This window comes from Lontra canadensis, unplaced genomic scaffold, assembly GCF_010015895.1.
Source record: "Lontra canadensis isolate GAN:19392208 unplaced genomic scaffold, GSC_riverotter_1.0 scaffold159, whole genome shotgun sequence".
Classification (NCBI taxonomy): Eukaryota; Metazoa; Chordata; class Mammalia; order Carnivora; family Mustelidae; genus Lontra; species Lontra canadensis.
In genome coordinates this window covers 975,875-993,320 of record NW_022631153.1, presented here as the reverse complement: position 1 = coordinate 993,320, position 17,446 = coordinate 975,875, and the positions used below count along the sequence as shown (strand labels likewise).

General features: G+C 45.7%; 2 protein-coding genes across 7 annotated transcripts in view; one reads left to right on the top strand and one right to left on the bottom strand.

Annotated features, from left to right (window-relative positions):
* The window catches only part of MTUS1 (microtubule associated scaffold protein 1), a 161,182-nt gene extending 157,001 nt beyond the window's left edge, over nt 1-4,181 (top strand). For all 6 annotated transcript variants that reach the window (XM_032844948.1, XM_032844947.1, XM_032844946.1 and 3 more), the window contains 2 exons: nt 2,428-2,525; nt 3,023-4,181. In XM_032844948.1, coding sequence (XP_032700839.1) covers nt 2,428-2,525; nt 3,023-3,236 — 312 coding nt within the window. In that variant the 3' untranslated portion in view covers nt 3,237-4,181. The remainder of the gene's footprint in view (nt 1-2,427; nt 2,526-3,022) is intronic.
* A 1,808-nt stretch (nt 4,182-5,989) lies between these two features.
* The window catches only part of PDGFRL (platelet derived growth factor receptor like), a 70,293-nt gene continuing 58,836 nt past the window's right edge, over nt 5,990-17,446 (bottom strand). The window contains exons 3-6 of the mRNA XM_032844945.1: nt 16,935-17,086; nt 11,984-12,277; nt 7,818-7,957; nt 5,990-6,455 (exon numbers count right to left, since the gene is read on the bottom strand). Of these exons, the coding sequence (XP_032700836.1) occupies nt 6,267-6,455; nt 7,818-7,957; nt 11,984-12,277; nt 16,935-17,086 (775 nt within the window). The 3' untranslated portion in view covers nt 5,990-6,266. The remainder of the gene's footprint in view (nt 6,456-7,817; nt 7,958-11,983; nt 12,278-16,934; nt 17,087-17,446) is intronic.

Below are 17,446 nucleotides of genomic sequence, written 5' to 3'. Positions count from 1 at the left end.
CTGCCTCACTGTGCCTGTCCCTTGTCCCCGAATTATGAGTGATTCATTGTTGAGTGACTGAGTGCCTCGTTCAAGCCCAAACCAGCACTGGACAACAGGGAGCCTGGAGGCCACTCTTTGTTTGCTTCCTGGTTTGTCTGAGTTTTAGTGTTTGGTTTGGTTCAGTTTTCTAGAGACACCATTACCTCACTGTTGAGGCATGTAAGGGCTAAACCCCCACCTGGATATATGGGCACTTTGACATGCCAGGCAGTTTTGATATTTCTTTTAAAGGAAGGAAAGAAGAATTCTTATGGTTTATTAATGAGCCTAATCTGGCATAGATACCAGTTTCTGCCAAAGGTCATCCTGTTCCATCAAGCCTGATAACTCAGCTAATCTCACAGTCACTGGTCCTGTAGATCACACTGCTAATAGTTTGTTGCCGCATGTACCATTCCTGCATCCAAACTTTTCAAAATACCATATACATGAAGAACAGGCTCTGTTATAAAGTTGACAACACATTGTAACTTTTGTTGACCCAGAAATATTTTTGTTTCTGGCCGTGCCTGAGAAGTATCATGGTATTTGTTAGCATTGAGTTGCTGCAACAGGCCACATCCAAGATAAAGTGGTTACTTTATCTTCAGGCATACCTCAGTGAACGATATTGTGGGTTTGGTTTGAGACCGCTGCAACGCCAGTATTGCAATAAAGTGAGTCAAATGCACTTCTTGGTTTTCCAGTGTACGTAGAAAGAAGTCTGTTAAGTCTGCAATAGCATTATATCTAAACAAAACTAAACAAAAAAATCAATGCACATACCTTAATTAAAAAGTGCTAACTATCTGAACTTTCAGTGAGTCGTAATCACTAATCACAGGTCACCATAGCAAAGGTAATAGTATTGAAAAAGTTTGAAATATTTCCAGAATGACCAAAATGTGTCAAAAACCTTGAAGAGAACAAATGCTATTGGAAAAGTAGCACCAGTAGACTTGCTTGACCTGGGGTTGCCACAGATCTTCAATTTATTAAAACGAACAAAAAATCCCCCAGAAAACCCACAATACCTGCACAGCACAAAGAAGTGACATATAATAAAATGAGGTATGCTTGTATTTGTAAGCTTGGAGCCTGTGTAGAAAATAAGACTCCTAGAAAGCAAGGAGGCTTTCTCAGTATGAAAGCTTTGGTATGAAAACTAGCTCTGCGGGTGGTTGGCTGTGTGGGAACACGAGGGCTAGTTTCCTGTGAAAGGACACACTGGATGAGATAATACCATCAGGCCAATCCCTGCCCAGTCTCTCATTCCAGATTTCCCCACCTCATGTGTCATCTTGAATTCCTTTGTAATTACAGGAAATCCCAAGGCTCCCTTTCTCTTACAGTGTCATTTTTGGGAAGGTTATGCTTGTCCTGAGCACTTTCTGGATAATAGGAAAGATTAAGAACAGTAGGACTCCCAACCGAGAATCATAATCAGAGTGGATTAGTCATACACTGCCAAGACAGGGATTAGCATTAATTCTGACAGAGCTATGATGTCACCGCCTCAGCAAGTAATAAAATCTTACCTTTAGGAAGTAATGGGATGTAATCAGCTCTTCCTCACGTTAAGTGATGAAATGTCTTCTGGGATTTTATCCTTGAACCTCTCCCCTGATCAGTTTGTTTTCCCTGGAAGTTTAGCCTGGGCAGACCCGCAGGAGAACGGATGTCTCTTCCCTTGAATGGAGGAGGGAGGCTTTGTGTAGCGAGTGCTCCTTCTCCCGGTTAGTGCTCCACGGAGCTTGGTGAATCCGTGCTTTGTGTGGCCACCCGAATTTAAGACTACAGAGAAACTCCAAACCGCGTTAAGACCATAATGAACAAGAACTGTCAGCTGTGGGCCTACTATGAGTTTTCTTCGAACACGGGGATTTTTTTTTTTCTCCAGAATTTACCCCAGGAAGCTGTAGTGCAGGCCTGCGCTATTGTCATTTTACCACCTTGCAGCTGAAGGAGGCGCCCAGGGCCCATGGTTGCCCAGGGCCGGGCACCAGTTCTCAGGGGCAGTTGTAAAACCTCCCCGCACCCCGCCTCCCCCCTCCCCCGACCCCAAACAAGTCCATCACCCCCGGGGCCACATCAGGGACCTGGCAGAGCTTTTTTAAAAATACATGTTTAAAAAATTATTAATCTATTAAAAAATAGATTTTAAAAATCTATTTTTTTATATTTCAACTTCATTTTTTCAGTGTTCCAAGATTAAAAACACATCTAGATGCCCTGTTTTGCTGCCTCAGATTCTTTGGCAGCATGTGTCCAAGTGTAGGTATTTCGGAATTTGACTAAACCTTCCTTAATGAAATCTCTCCAAGTGGTTAGTGTCAGGAATGTGTCTGAGGGAAGGAGGGGCTTTCCTGTTTCATGTCTAAATGCCAGCATCTCGTTCACACCAAGGTGGACAATAACACAGCCTTGGTTGACAAACTGAAGCGATTTCAGCAGGAGAATGAGGAATTGAAAGCTCGCATGGACAAGCACATGGCGATTTCCAGGTAAGAAAGGTCCCGTTTTCCCTGAGCTCTTCCTGCCCTCGTTACTATACTCCGTCCCCATGGAGCGTGAAATGGGACTGAAGTGGGTGGTTCACCAGCTACTGACTTCCATGTGGAAAATAGGATGGGAGCCAGTGGTGTGGACCACTGTGGCCCCCGGCTTCCTGATCCTGAGATGCTTTCAGAGAAGGAGCATCACAAGACCCAGTAAGAAACAGCCTCAAGCATGAGACAGTCATAAGACATGGAGAAGAGCTGTGGTAGGGCCACCCAGCCAACAAGGAACTCGCCCCCAAAGGTACTTTTCCTTGGGCTGAGGCTTACACTCCCAGCGTTTCTCCAGCAACCAGGCCCCCCGTGTCCAGTCAGCCGTGGGCAGGACTCCCTTTTGTTCCAAAGGGATTGTTTCGTGGGCTCAAATTTTAAGTGGTAAGAATTTTTTCAAGTTCCTTCGAACTCAGGTCCACGTGGTTTGTGGCTCTTTTTCTGTCCTCAAGGCAACTTTCCACCGAGCAGGCTGTCCTTCAGGAGTCACTGGAGAAGGAGTCCAAGGTCAACAAGAGACTGTCCATGGAGAACGAGGAGCTGCTGTGGAAGTTGCACAACGGGGACTTGTGCAGCCCCAAGAGGTCCCCCACTTCTGCTGCTGTCCCCTTCCAGTCACCGAGGAACTCCGGCTCCTTCCCCAGCCCCAGCATCTCACCCAGATGACGCTTTCTGGAAGCTGGGAGACTGTCCAAAAGCTTTTGTACAGGTCTGCGGGACTGACCCTAACCACGCTCATGGGAGCGAGCACTACGGTAGTGGACGCGTGCTGACCACTCTGGAACTAGAGAGTCGCCACCCCCGAGGCTCCTTAGGAGACTGGAACTCTGGAGAAAGACTTGGACCCCGTCCCAGAGCCTCCCCCCAAAGATCTCAGAATGGATCTACATGGACGCTGTTGCACAAAGCACTTCAAGAACAAGAGGGTCTTGTTCATTGCCTTTTTCACCTAAGCATAAGGGGAAAAAAACTCTCAGGGGCCTGTTAAGATAAAGATTTATAACCTTTATAATGTTCTTCACCACAGACACCTTCTTGTGATTTTTGTTTTGGTCTGACTGGGGATGTGTGAATGAAATGGGTGCACAGAGTGTCATGTGTCCGACGCTGCCTCCTTTGCTCTGAATTGAAAGTCCAATGCTGTGTAAATCTGGGTATGTACTAATCTAATAACAGTCAGTGTATGCATTTCTGCAAAAGCCATAGGAGGAGGAACGATAGTCGCTTGAATTAAAATTCTCTACCACCATCTTGGCTCAGCCCTTGACGGTGGGGAGTGGTAATGACAGGAAAAGCTTTGGCTCGTCCATGTCTATCCAGCTCTGTATCCTTCTGGAGTAACTTGTTGGCAGGCTTTCGGTGCTTGGTAATGTCAGCTGAAACTAGTTAGATTTTTAATGTCCCCACGTGAACCTAACATGATACTACAATCTATTTTCTCAGGCTATGCGCAAATAGAGAACCCTAATTTTTCTAAAAATCTGTATAAAGCAAAAGGGCAGTACTGGTTGATTTACTTCTGCCTTACTTTTACTTTGATCTAAGCTATTCCCACGGGTTGAAACTATCTGCCCTCCCATGATCCTCACTTCCCCCCCTTCCTCTTCTCCCAACCCCTCCCCTACTGTCCCCCCCTCTCACCAGAGCCACAAAAGCAAACCTTCTACCTCCTACCTACTTTTCTCTGGGACAAGAAATACGCTTTTCCAGAGCCAGCTCATCATCGAGGTGCCAAAACCACTTTCCAAATAAACCAAGGCCTGGATCTCCTAGTACAAATTTTGGGAAACCTTAGAGAGAATAAAGAGTAAGTCATTAGCTAGTTAGAACTAAGGTAGGATCTGTGCTTCTCGAGGAATAGGAACAGCCTGTTTAACGCAATGATGCCGTATTGAGTAAAACATTTGGAGAAGAGATGCTGTTTTCATGCATCCTTTGAAGAATCCTTCCGTCCTTGAGAAAGTAGCAGAATGGTCATTGAATGAATGGACAATATGCAACTCCCTCCAAGTTGCATTGCAGTTTCTTTTCAGAACTTATTACCTCCCCCCTTTCTAGTACTTTGGGGGGGGGGGAGTAGAAGGAAGACCTGTGGCTTCATCTCCCTCTCCCTGCATGTCAGTGTTTACTAACCTGTGTCGCTGATGCCCAGTGGCTTTACAAGTAACCGCTATAGGGTAAGAACGGACTTGGGATACTAGAGGTGGATATGGTCCTCATTTACATGTATACTACATAGCAAACTGATCTTCATGATGCATGGTTGTTTTTATTAGTGATTGTGTCTCAAGCCTTTAACCTCCAACCATTTCTTATGTATGTAACCTTCCATGTTTGCTTCTGATAAATGGAAATATAAGTTCACTGCCACCTCCTGGCATAGCTCTCCCCTTGCCCTTCTGAGTTGTTTTCAATGCCATTAGCCAAAGTCGTGTTTGCCATCCATCTCCTACGCATGGGACGTCTTGTGCTGTTCCTTGCTGTCCTCCATACCGTTTAGGTGTCTGGGGAAATCAGTCTTTTACACAGTTAATACAAAATGTCTTCCGATAAATGGGAGGCAACAGGAGAGTAGATAGGAATGAACCAGAGAACTTTGATTTTTTTTTTTTCCAAACCAAATGTTTTTCATGTAGGATGCAAAATGTTGGCACGTCATGAAAATATGGATGTATAAACTGTAGTTGTGCTCAGTTTGTAGTGATGGAAAGTGTATTTTACTTTGATCAAATAAATAATGCTGGAATATTCAATGTAAGAGTTGTAACCTCTGACCTATTCCATCCTCCAAAGTGTCACCCAGTTTTTAGCCCTTCTCAAGACCCAGGTAGCCATCAGTCTCCTCTTCAGCTGTTTCCCAGGAGCTTCCAACGCAATGACAGAATTAGTCATGGGGCTGAAATCTGGCTTTCAGAGTTAGACTTACAAGTAAGCTTCTCTGAATTCCCAGCTATGTGTATTGGAGAAATTTTGACTGATTTTAGCAATTTCTTCTGTATAAGGTAAGAAAATGGGAACAGCTAAAGTCTAAATATTTTTAAAGATGGTAAAAAAGCCTAAACGAAGTTGAGTCTTCCTTGACGTGGAAATTTATTTTATATTGAAAGTTGAATTTTTAGAAAATACTCAAGAATGACTCCTTTAGAACTCGTACTTTTGAGTATGGCAGCTTAGAAAGGCAAGTTTACACCATTTTTTGATACCTTTGTATTTGCATTGTAGATAATGGCTGACCCATGTCTTACTGCATTTTTAGGTCCTCATGTGTTGTAGTCGTGGTATCAAATAGAATCTTGGGTAATGATCCAAACATTGCTGCCAGCATGTCCGTCTGGATGCACTTCAAAACCAACTAAAAAATGAACCCTTAGCTCATTTTATTTTTACAGAAACTTGCTTATTTAATAGAAATGAGGATATAAAGTTAATATCAATGCTTTTTTATTATAAAAAGTAGAAATGCATGGAGATAGGTAAGCAATCAAAATACATGCTCTCTGTCAGAGGAGTTAACACTTCTATTATTAGACCGGATGACTTCCTTTCAGTTTGGATGTCTGGGTCTGACTCACAGGGCAGGGGGTGGGGTCTGGCACTTGACATCAGCCTCTGGCAAAGCATTGGTTAAAAGAACCCCGAAGCGGGTTATGGACACAAATGAACTTTCCATTAATTCTTCGTACTTCATATGCCAAGTCAGGAAGACTCAACAGTGGTAGCAACTGTGGTCTCCCCTTGGAGATTGTGAGCAGTGCAAATATAATATCCTACATCAATGGTCTCAAAGTCTTCGATTGTCAGGGTGCTCTGGGAGATTCTTGTGGTGTGCGCCAGTCCTCTGTGGATCAGCCTCCAACTGTCTTGAATTGTCACGGGCCTTTCATCCTGTTGAACGACACCCCCATGTGCTGAAGCACAAGCAAAAGGCCGCTACAAACAGCTCCCATTCACCCAGCACCATTGGGTGTTGTTTTCCAAGGCCAAAATACGTACTTATAAAAGATTATTTGGTATGCGTAGCACAGGGGAGCTTTTACACTGTATAAACATAATACTATTTGGCACGCTCTTTCTGGTCTTCAGTAAGTGGCTACTTAATATGAAATTTATTCTTTTGGAACTCCAAGAATGTAGAACTGGAATTAGGCAAAAAGAAAACAGGGATAAAAATTTCCACTGCTCTCCTCTTGACATTGCCCACTCAGTAGTTCTGTGTCACAGAATTTAAAGGCAATTGTGAATGAGTAAGAGCTCTTGATTGTTCAGATTTGGGGGAAGCAGAAGTAGAAATAGATATTCCAAAGGACTCCGGGGAAGAGATAAGTTGTACCCCAAGGATGGATAACATGATGCCCTAGATGACATAACTTCCTATTTCTAGAAAGTGAGATGGTCATTTTAAGATGCTTCATCCAACTTTGGTGATAAGGATGTAGTGTGTCCTGGATTAATTTAACATAACTCTAATATCACCAGTATTTTAAAAAAAAATACCCTTTCTGCTCATAAAAAAGAAAAACATTCTGTTGCAAATCACTGATGTCTTCAAAGTGTGACATTGCTTTTTAAAAACATGTACCTAGTCCCAGGAAACTACTTTTTTCCGGGGAGAGTTATTTTCTACCAATCATAGTAGCCAATACACTTGTGGCTTATGGGCCAAGTATGTCTTAGGAGGCCAAATCTCTTCTGGCAAGGAAGGGATTATTCCATGGTGGTAGAAAGCTGTTTATTTTGGTGAGCAAAACAGGCACAGGGGCTAAATGTGCGGTGGTTGCTCTTATGGAAAGTCTATTTTAAAATAATCTCTGGCCTCACAGCACCTTTTTGCCAGGGCCTAGGTTTTTATGCCCACTTGGTGGATGTCCTCACCACAGGGCATAGTTTGTATGGGGAGAGCTCTCTGCTGGAAACCAAGTGGCCTCCAACTGACCCAGAATTGGGGGTGGAGAAAGAGGGAAGCTCCCTCCTTTGCCTTTCAGGTCTCATCCGTGCTTAATGGAGAAAAATAACATATAAAGAGGGTATGCTGAACTGCCTGATGGAACCCATTTTTTTTTTTTCCAAAAAAGAAAAGCCACTTGTAAATATAATAAAATGTCTTAGAAAACCAGTAAGCCTGGGCTCCTACTGTGGTTCCACACACTTCCTGAACTTCTCAAGTTCTGATCTCTTCAGTTACAGGTGGGAATGGAGGACAAAACAGCGAGCTGAGAGAGCTGGCTGGGGCGGGGGGACAGCCCTTACCTTCTGTCCTGGATAGATCCACCTGAATTCCACCTCAACGTCAGGTTCCCCGAGGACTGTACAGAGGACACTGATGTCATCCCCACTTCTCACCTTGTTTGAGGACGCCAAGATGGTTGTTGACGGAGGGCCTCTGGGAACTGAAAGGAAGCAAAGGACAGGGAAAGTGAGATGGAATCCGTGTGACCTTGCAGACAAACCTTGAGAGGCATTCTACTCTTCGAACAGAGCTGTAACGTTTCTGCCTGCCTTCCAGCTTCCCGGTCAACTTTCGGTGTCCTTTGGGGCCTCTTCTCTACCTTGATGGTCTGGGGTGTGTGCTTATCCAGGACTCCCAGGCCTGGCCCTTATATTTACTGGGAGAGGAGGCTGAAAGTTCTGGGAATAAGGAGGGGAATAAGAAAGTTGAGGGAGAAGAAGGTGCGTGGGGAAAGAGTAAGCAGAAGGTAGAGAAGGGGTGGGCTGGGAGGAGGGGAGCTGAAGGGGTGAGGAGGAGCCAGGCAGGTATGTGACTGTCCATCCTCAGAAGGAAGAGGAGAATGAGTCGAAGGAAAAAGATGTTCGCAGGAAGGGCGCAGGTACTACATCTGTTGGCAGTCCTTTTACTTCACAGCGATGTAGAAACGTCTCTTCACTGGGGTCAGTTCCCTCAAGTAATTGTGATGGCAGCCTTGAGTAAGGCAATGGACTAGGAGCTGGGACAACCCGGACGTGGTCTCTGAGCCCTTGGGGACCTCTCTTCATGGTCTGGAGGGGGCAGACACTAAGCAAGTAAGTGTGCGGTTTATATAAAACGTGAGTTCTGTTAGGAACTGTGAAGGAGAAGCCCAGCATGTTCTAGAAGCTCAGAATAGTCTGCAGAGCAAGAAAGGCTTCCTTGATTGAGGGAACAATGTTTGAACTAAAATCGGATGGCTGAGCTTAACAGGCACGGAGGGAGAAGCAGGGAGGCAGCTGCGGCCTGGGGAATCCCAGTGTGTAGAGCCCCTGCCGTGAGGTGGACGAAGGCCAGGTAGGCTGCAGGCTGGGGAGGGCGGCAGGGACTGGTCCGGCAAGGCCCCTCAGTCCACCTGCAAGATTCTGACTAGAGGTCTAGGATACATGGGCACCTACAAAGTGGTCTTAATTGTAATTATAGTCAGCTATGGTATGGAAGATGAAGAAAGAAAAGGGGGAAACCATTGAAAAGAATTGCATTAGTCCCAGGAGGAGAAGATGATAGTTTGAACTTTTTTTTTTTTTTTGCAATGAAGATAGGGAGAAATAGGGCACTAAAAGATGATGTGAAAATGATTTGATGAAAAGGTGAAAAGGCCTGGGAGGGAGGAGACAGGGCTGTCAGGTTGACTCCCAGTCCTGAGCCGGCATGTGGGTGACAGTATTACCATCACGGAGACCAGGAAACCCGATGAACCAGACCCTGGAGGAAGACCTGAGTTCAAGGCAGGGCCCATGAGGCGTCCAAGTGCAGACAGACATGAAGCTGTCATTCGCAAATCTGGGCCACACATAAGCACTTGGGAGCTAGCAGTGAGCAGATAGGAAGCAGAGCACGGGTATGGCTGAGGCTGGCCAGCAGGACAGCGAGGCTTGAGAAAGAAGGGTGTCCCATGGACCTCCAACATTGAAAGGCTGGGAAAGGCAAATGCTGACAAAGCAGAATAAGAAAGTGGGGGTAAAGTAGGAAAACTTGAAGCCAAAGAGGCATTTCACGTAGGTGTGGCAGAATCTAATAGGATGAAGACAGAAACTTAGCTACTGGATTTGATGTCCTGGGAGTCCCAAGGCCTTTAGCAAGAGCTGATTCAGTGGGATACTAGGGAGATAAATGAGGAACGTGTAGGAGGGAGGGAAACACAAGGAATGGGGAGCACTATTTCAGGGTATTTAGCTGTGATGGAGAAAGAAGACCTTAGCCGAGGGCTGAGGCTGGTCAAGGAAGTTCTGAAAGTTACTCAGCAGCAGCATTACTGGGGGGCATGGCCTACTGAGTAAGTCCCAGGGCTGAGAACCAGAGGCATGAAGGAGTCCAAATTCTCATCTCGGAGAACTGTTTGTTGTTGGGGCCACTCATGCCTCTCCAGGGCTGCTCAAGCAGCAGCATTGCAGAAGGACTCCCCTGACCCCCAACACATAGACCACTCACCCCAGGTACAGAAGAGTTCCTATAGTCCTTCAACAGAAACAAGTCCCTGTTGAAGGACTATAGTACATGAAAAGGAACCATTTCTTCCACTCCCCTAAAGGGGCTGGCAAGGGGGTGCTTTTGGTCCCAGAAGTCAGGAGAGGGAGCCCCAAGAGTATCACTTGTTAAAGGAAGAGGACACCATGTTATTCTGCAGGAGGAGATCTGCTTGCTGGCTGCGCCTATGCCACCAGCCCAGAGCTGGAAAACACTGGGAATGATGGTACATGGGGGCTTCCAGGGGCACGGGAGACCCAGACTGTGTCCCTGCTGTGAGTTCCTCATTCTTACATGCTCCAGAGCCAGAGGAACAGAAGGACATAGAGACATCAAGGACTATATCCTTTCTAAGACCACACTGCTGATCAGGGCAAAGAGGTACATGAGAAGAGCAGAGGCCTTTAGCTGAGGGTCCAAAAGGAGGATGGGGCTGAGTCCAACACAGGCACTGCAGGGGCTACTTAGGGGTGAATTCTTTATCATCCCATGGCAAGACCTTGGAGCCACCATCTGTCCCACTGGGTTCAATAATAAGCCAGGTCAGTAAATACCACCAAGAAACAAATGTCTCTGGGCTGCAGGCTCTCTCCTTCTCCCCCAAGGCCGGCACCAGAGCAGGGAGAGAAGAGGAGGGGAGGTAGACTGTCGCCCTCCACCACTACAAACCCCCACTTCAAGATGATGGAGTCACCAGTGCTACCTGCATGCTGGTGGACAGAGCGGGAGCAGTGTCAGGTCAAGGGTGGAGTTAATGATTTTAAATGAACAGTGTTAGAGACAGGAATAAGACTGTCTTACTAACCCAAAGTGCCCGTTGGATGTAGAGTAGACTGAGCTATCATTAATGGACTTTGCTACCCTTAGGAAAGCAGGTTTTTAACATGGCAGAGTTGAAGGAAGTGAAAAAAGTATTTCATATATAAATCCACTGAATTGAAACTCCTCATTAAAATGATCACATTAGAAAAATACTTCCATTTTTAATGGAGAGATTTGAGGATACTTCAGTTGTGTCAAGAAGTAGGTAGTGAGATCAGCTGGAAGAGACTGAATTTACCCATCCATGGGATTTTCCAGTAGCTCTCGTCGTGGAGAAAGGGTAGAGTCATGTTCTCTAGGGTGGGATTTCCCTGGCAGTGGGGGAACAGGTGGGCAAGGAGTTGAGGGCATCAACAGAGAGCATAGCAGTGTGAAGCCCTGGACCCCAAGCTGGGAGGGTGGGGAGGGAAGGAGGGCACTGGAGAATTTGGGGCGGAGGGTGGAGGTGAGAACAGGCACAGAGGAGTCACGGAACATGGAGCAGTAGTTGAGCAGGGGTGAGGCTGTGCATGGAGTTGGAGGTCTGGTTCACTCAGTGATTCTCCAGTCGGAGCAGCAGTAGCTGAGGACAGGCTGAAGTTGCAGCCGAAGGAGGGGTGCCTGAGGTGGAAGGGATGAAGTGGTCAGGGAACTGGGCCCAAAGAACTCCAGCTGGTTATTGACGTCACAGAAAGTGAAGAGACAAGGAGGACAATGAGCCAATAAAGGGAATGACTGGAAAAGAGAAGAGAAAGTTGGTGGAGCCATAATGCCCAGAGGAGCTGAGGTTCCTAACAGAGGATGGGAGGATGAGGGTGAGGAAGCCGGAATAAGCACAAGAAGAACCTGACCTTGAGTTGGGGAGGGATGGTGCCCTCAGGAGACCACGGATTTTGGATACAACAAAGAGGATGTTCTCATCAGAGAGGATGTTCTAAGCAGGTGGAAATACTGGAGAATGGCTGATGCATCACACAGAAGTAGGACCAGAGAGAGCAGTGGACAAAGGGAGTGAGGGGGTTGGGTCAGTTCACGGGCAACTCGAGAAATGGCGGTACAATAGGGGAGACTTCAAGAACAGCGTTCTTTGCCTCCTGATTTCCATCCGTAGCTGGGAACATCAGTACCGGATACTGACTACTGGCAGAGGTTAAACTCTAAGCAGTGGTAGAGGCAGGCTTACCTTCCACATAGAGAAGTTGGTACTTGACTGAGATCTGAGACTTGCCCCCAGCCTCCGCCTTGCAGTAGACCACCCCCTGGTGGTCGGCATGAGGTTGGAGATACACAAAGCCTCTCTTCACATCATAAACAATGTCTGTTCCATTGGCTGGGATTTCCTTGGCAGGGAACTCCCTGTGGAGGGTGACTTTGGCCGACAAGACAGTCACTCGACAAGGAACCACAGCCTGCCTGTCCGGGTTCAGATAGACAACATCAAAGTAACTGGGAGAAGGTACAAAGAGTTCTCCTTTCTCTGCAAAGGGAAAGAGAGAGATTTATTAATTCTGGAGAAATAAGGTAAGAGTACTTTAAGGATTTTTACATTCTCAGGGCACAGAGAGGGAACTGGCAATATATTCAGACACTAAGTCCTTATGCATAAAAAAAGCTATTTGTTAATGATTTTCCTTTTCTTGTAAAAAAGATTTCACTTCCCATCTCCTTAAAGGAAACAAAAAAAATTTTTAGGTCAAGCCCAAATCAGGCCCATGAATTAGTCCACTGAGAAAGCAGGGAAGGAGATGGATTTCCTTATGTTAAGAGAATTTTAAGGGCACCTAGATGGCTCAGTTGGTTAAGCAAGTGTCTTCAGCTCAGGTCATGATCCTGGAGTCCCGAGATCAAGTCCCACATCAGGCTCCCTGCTCAGCAGGGAGTCTGCTTCTCCCGCTGACCTCTCTCCTCTCATGCTCTCTCTCTCTCTCATTATCTCTCTCAAATAAATAAGTAAAATCTTAAAAAAAAAAATTTAAGACTTGTGAAAAATCTGCTGTGTCCCTGGAGAAGTTAGCCCCAAAGCCTATGCTTGTAACTGCCCATTGAGAATGGTTCCCCAGCACAGCAGAATCTCTGAGAGGCCCGGCCTAGCAAGGGTGCTGGCCTCCTCACCTGTCCTTACTCGCAGCCCAGAGGACCTCATTCCTGCCAAGGTCAATGGAAAGAGAATTAAGTAAGGACAGACAACGAAACCACTAGTCTCAGGTTCTAAGCTCTGCTCATCCAACACTAGGCTGGGGAATTCAGTCAGTTTCTCATGTCCTCCTATTTGCCCTGACATCACTCTCCCTGTACGTGAAGTTCTAGATGATGGCATTTGATCTTACAGTAATGAGAGAAACAAGGACTGGCTTGCCCATACATCCATTCCTTAGGATAGTCTAGGGACTATGGTTTAGGGTTTTGTTTTTGGCATGGCACATTAAGTCCTTTGTTTTCTGGATGATTCTGTGAGGGAATATTATGGTGATTGCTAAGGGAAATCTTTGAACTTAAAATTTTTCCCATGTTCTTTAAAAATAAAAATTTCTTTTTCCCCGTGTTTTTCCCCACCATGTTTCTGAAACAAATAATTATTCTTGGCTTCTCCTTCACTAGCCCTCTTTGTGCCATAGTTATCTGATATTTTAGGTTGGGGACAGAATTCCTATATACATTAAAAGCCTTCATGGGCCAAAAGTTCTTTGGCCATGAGTGCCAACTTCACTGACATGGAGGTCTTCTCTGGCTCTGAGATCAAGAGGGACTATGTCATGGCTCAGTTAAGGCTCTATCTTTTCCAAGAATTTCTATCATGCTAGGGGATTTGTGCCACTGTCTTAATAATTATCAACTGACTTCCAGGCTTAGTTAAGGGGCACCTTGGTCAATGTTGTATCTAAAACCCACATGTTCATACAGAGTTAAGTCTATACGGCCTTGGATATGTCAACTTAATCTCTGTGCTTCCACATCCCTATTTGCAGAGAGAAGAATCTGAAATAGCAAAGATAGCTTTTGCTTAAAGGCCTTTAAGGAAAATTTCTGACTGTAAGATTTAGAAGCCACCTCGCTTTAAAGGTTTTGTAGAGGAAACTGAACGAATGAACAAAGCCAATAGAATGAGTGAAGAGTCCAAAGTCCCAAACAAAAAATGTGACTTTACTTCTTGTATTATAAAACAGTCTTTGAAAAAGTGACCACACCAGTCGCTTTAATAAACAGAAAAAACATATTTGTGATTAGTGGATCCCATCTACCAACAGCAACAAAAAACTTTGCTGAAGTTCATTTTAAAAATTTTAGATTACATATGACCCCTGCAAACGCGGTTGTAGCTACTCAAGTGGATGGCAAGCATTACTTTAAGAAAACTAAACATGGGGACACCTGGGTGGCTCTGGGTTAAAGCCTCTGCCTTCGGCTCAGGTCATGATCTCAGGGTCCTGGGATTGAGTCCCTCATCCGGCTCTCTGCTCGGCGGGGAGCCTGCTTCCTCCTCCCTCTCTCTCTCTGCTTGCCTCTCTGCCTACTTGTGATCTCTGTCAAAAAGTAAATAAAATCTTTAAAAATAAATAAATAAATAAATAAATAAAAAGAAAAGAAAACCAAACATGTAGAAATTCAGATTTCCAAAAATTAAATAGGCTATAAATTAAAATCAAAATTTCAACAAACTCCAGATTTAGCAAGATGCTCATGAATGTGGTTTTACTATACGTGTAATGGGTGCCCAAGACTTTGCTATGAGAAAACTCTACTGCTGATAAGTTACATGCATATATTCATTTAAGGATAATTTATTGAGCTGTATACTAATAATTTGTGGACTTTTCTTTGTAGGGATCATACTTGAATAAGAAGTTAGAAAAAAAAAAAAAAGCCCTCTGATAGTGCCCCCTCCATAAAGATCAAATACATGTGGCAGTTGCTTAATCAAAAATTGCACAAATTAACAACAGCCAGAAAGAGGCTTTAGTGTTTGCAATCAAACTCTGGGAAATATACAAACATAACTAATGCCAGACGTTTCTCTATGTGGGTAGTGGGGAAGCATATGTTCTGGAAGAATCAGAGCCAGCAGTGGGAAGCTCCGCTTCCGTAACAGCTCATCTTGGTTTTATAAACCCACCATGCCTGAAAAGATAAATGCTAAACCTTGTACTGAAAATCCAATTGGCCTCTTGGCATGGCATTGAGAAAAAAGAAAATGATACAACACATTAGGTCATGTCCCTTTTTGATCCAGGTTTCTTTAAAGTTGAAGTAAATATTTCAGCCTTCCTGTGACTCACTAGAGAGCTTCCCATAAATTAGGAATGAGGACCCAGCTTCAAAACTCAGAGAGCCCTTAATCCTAATGGGATGTTCTGCTCAAGGGAGGTCTTCAGTTCAAAATCTCAACTCAAAACCCAGTATTTTAGGAAGATGTGGTAGTGCCAGTCATGGCAAGACATCCTCATTCTGCCATTTGAAATATAGTTATCAGTTCTTGTCCAGAATAACAGGAGCTAAGGGCATGTGGGCAATTCTGTGCAGCACATTCCAGAATGAGGATCACAAGGGATTACCTGTGAACAACTGTTAGCAATTCTCCTGACAACACCAGTTATGCTAGCTAGTGTCTGTCTGCCTGTTTATCAAGCTACCCATCACCCCATCCTAGAAATGGATCAAGGCAGTAAGAACAGGAGATCCTAGGTCAGAAAACCAGGAGTGGACTCTTTCTCCTCACTACCAGGCATGGAACACTGAACAAGTCACCTTGCCCTTTCAAGCCTCAGTGTCAGCATCATAAGTTCTACAACAGAGACGGTAAAGTAGCTTCTCCTTATTTCCTGAGGGTGTGGTGATAATGAGACCCGTGTGACTCCAGAATCACAGAGCACGTGCTCATGAGTCTTCTCACCAGAGAGGAGCTATGTGGGAGGGATGGGAGAACACGTGAGATTTTGCTAAAGCATTCACAAATGGCCAGGACCTAGGATCATCCGGGTAACAATGGCTAAGTCAGCGTAAGTCTGAAATGTAAGACAGCACTCAAGAAAGCCCCAGCCTAGACAGGAAGGAAGCATTCTGGCTTCACCTGAAACACCAAGGCCAATGCCAGCACCAGGTGGTGGCATTCTAAGATGCCTGAAAGCTGTGCTCTCCTCTGAACCTGCTGAAGAGAGACTGGCAGGCTATATGGCAATGCCTCTTTCTCCAAGAGCAGGTTTCAGCTGGCAGAATGCTGCTCAGAGAAGAGGTTTCCCTCTGACCCGCATACTTTCAGGCACCTCACTTAGCACAGGGAGGGGGCTGGACCACACAGGCCACCACCTTTGGGAATCTTGCCCACAAAACTTCAGCTCACAGTACTAAGAACAAATGTGGGGGGTGGGAGGCTGTAGCTAAGCCTCTTCTGACTAGGGAGGCTCCAGAACGGAGGTCACCATAGGTCCTGGGAGCACAGTGACCAAGATGGCCATGTTCTCTGTCTTCAGCGGCCACAAGGAGAGCCACCAGCCACGTGTGTCCAAGGAGCACTTGAAACCTGGCAAGGGCCACTCAGAAATTGAGTTTTAAATTGTTTAATTTTAAATAATTTCCATCTAAATAAAAACCGCCACCCACAGGGAGGCCTGCGTGGCTCAGCTGGTTAAGCAACAGAATCTTGATTTCGGCTCAGGTCCCCATCTCAGGGTGGTGAGAATGAGCACTAGGCATGGAGCCTGCCTAAGATACTCTCCCTCCTTCCCCCTCTGCTCTTCCAGCCCACTTCCCAGCTTGCGCACATGTGCTCTCTCTCGCTCTCAAAAAAATGATAACAATAATAATAATAATAGTCACACATGTTTAGTGCTCTCATATTGGCCAAGGCAGGTACAGACCCTAGAATCAGACTGGGTTCAACTCCTGGTACCACCACTTAACCCGTATGACCTTAAGGACATATTTCATCTCTCTAAACCTCTACTTGCCCATGAAAGCCACAGCAATGATCTCAGTAATTACTCTGGAGGGCTCCTGTGAGACTTCCATGAAATAACTGACATAACCCGACAGAGCCTGGCCAACAGGGAGAGCTGTCATTGTTGTTATTAGATATTTGGAACCGTAGACTCTAGGCCAAGTCCGGCACTCTCAAGAACCCCACCAACACCCCAGTTTACCTGTAAAAAAGATGTAGGTGGAGCCTGTCTTGGTCTCGTCCCTCCTGCAGATGTAGCCCTGGCAGAGCTGCCCCCAGCAGCTAAACTCGCCCGTGTCGGCAGCCGTGGAGTTGGCAAGGGTCAGCTGCCCATAGCGCTCATGCTGCTTCACGCTGTCAATCAAAACAAAGCCAGCTCACACCCGGCACCGGGGGCTTGCGGCCTGCACTTGGGGCTCTGCTGTTCCCGCGTAAAGTCCCTGGTGGCTCCGGGCAGAAGGCCCTCCTCAGAGGGCAAAAACTGCTGAAACCGTGCTTTGCGGGGAAGTGTTTGTAGGGGAGGTGCATTGTCAGAGAGAGAAGCTTCTAAAATGAAACAAAAAAGGACAACTATATTTTCTCACTGGAGGAAATTCTGATGTTTCCCCTCAGTAGCATCACTGGTGTGTTAGCCCCACAGCCACAGAAACTCAGTCAAAAAGCCTTTTCAGGGCGCCTGGGGGGCTCAGTTGGTTAAGCAACTGCTTTGGCTCA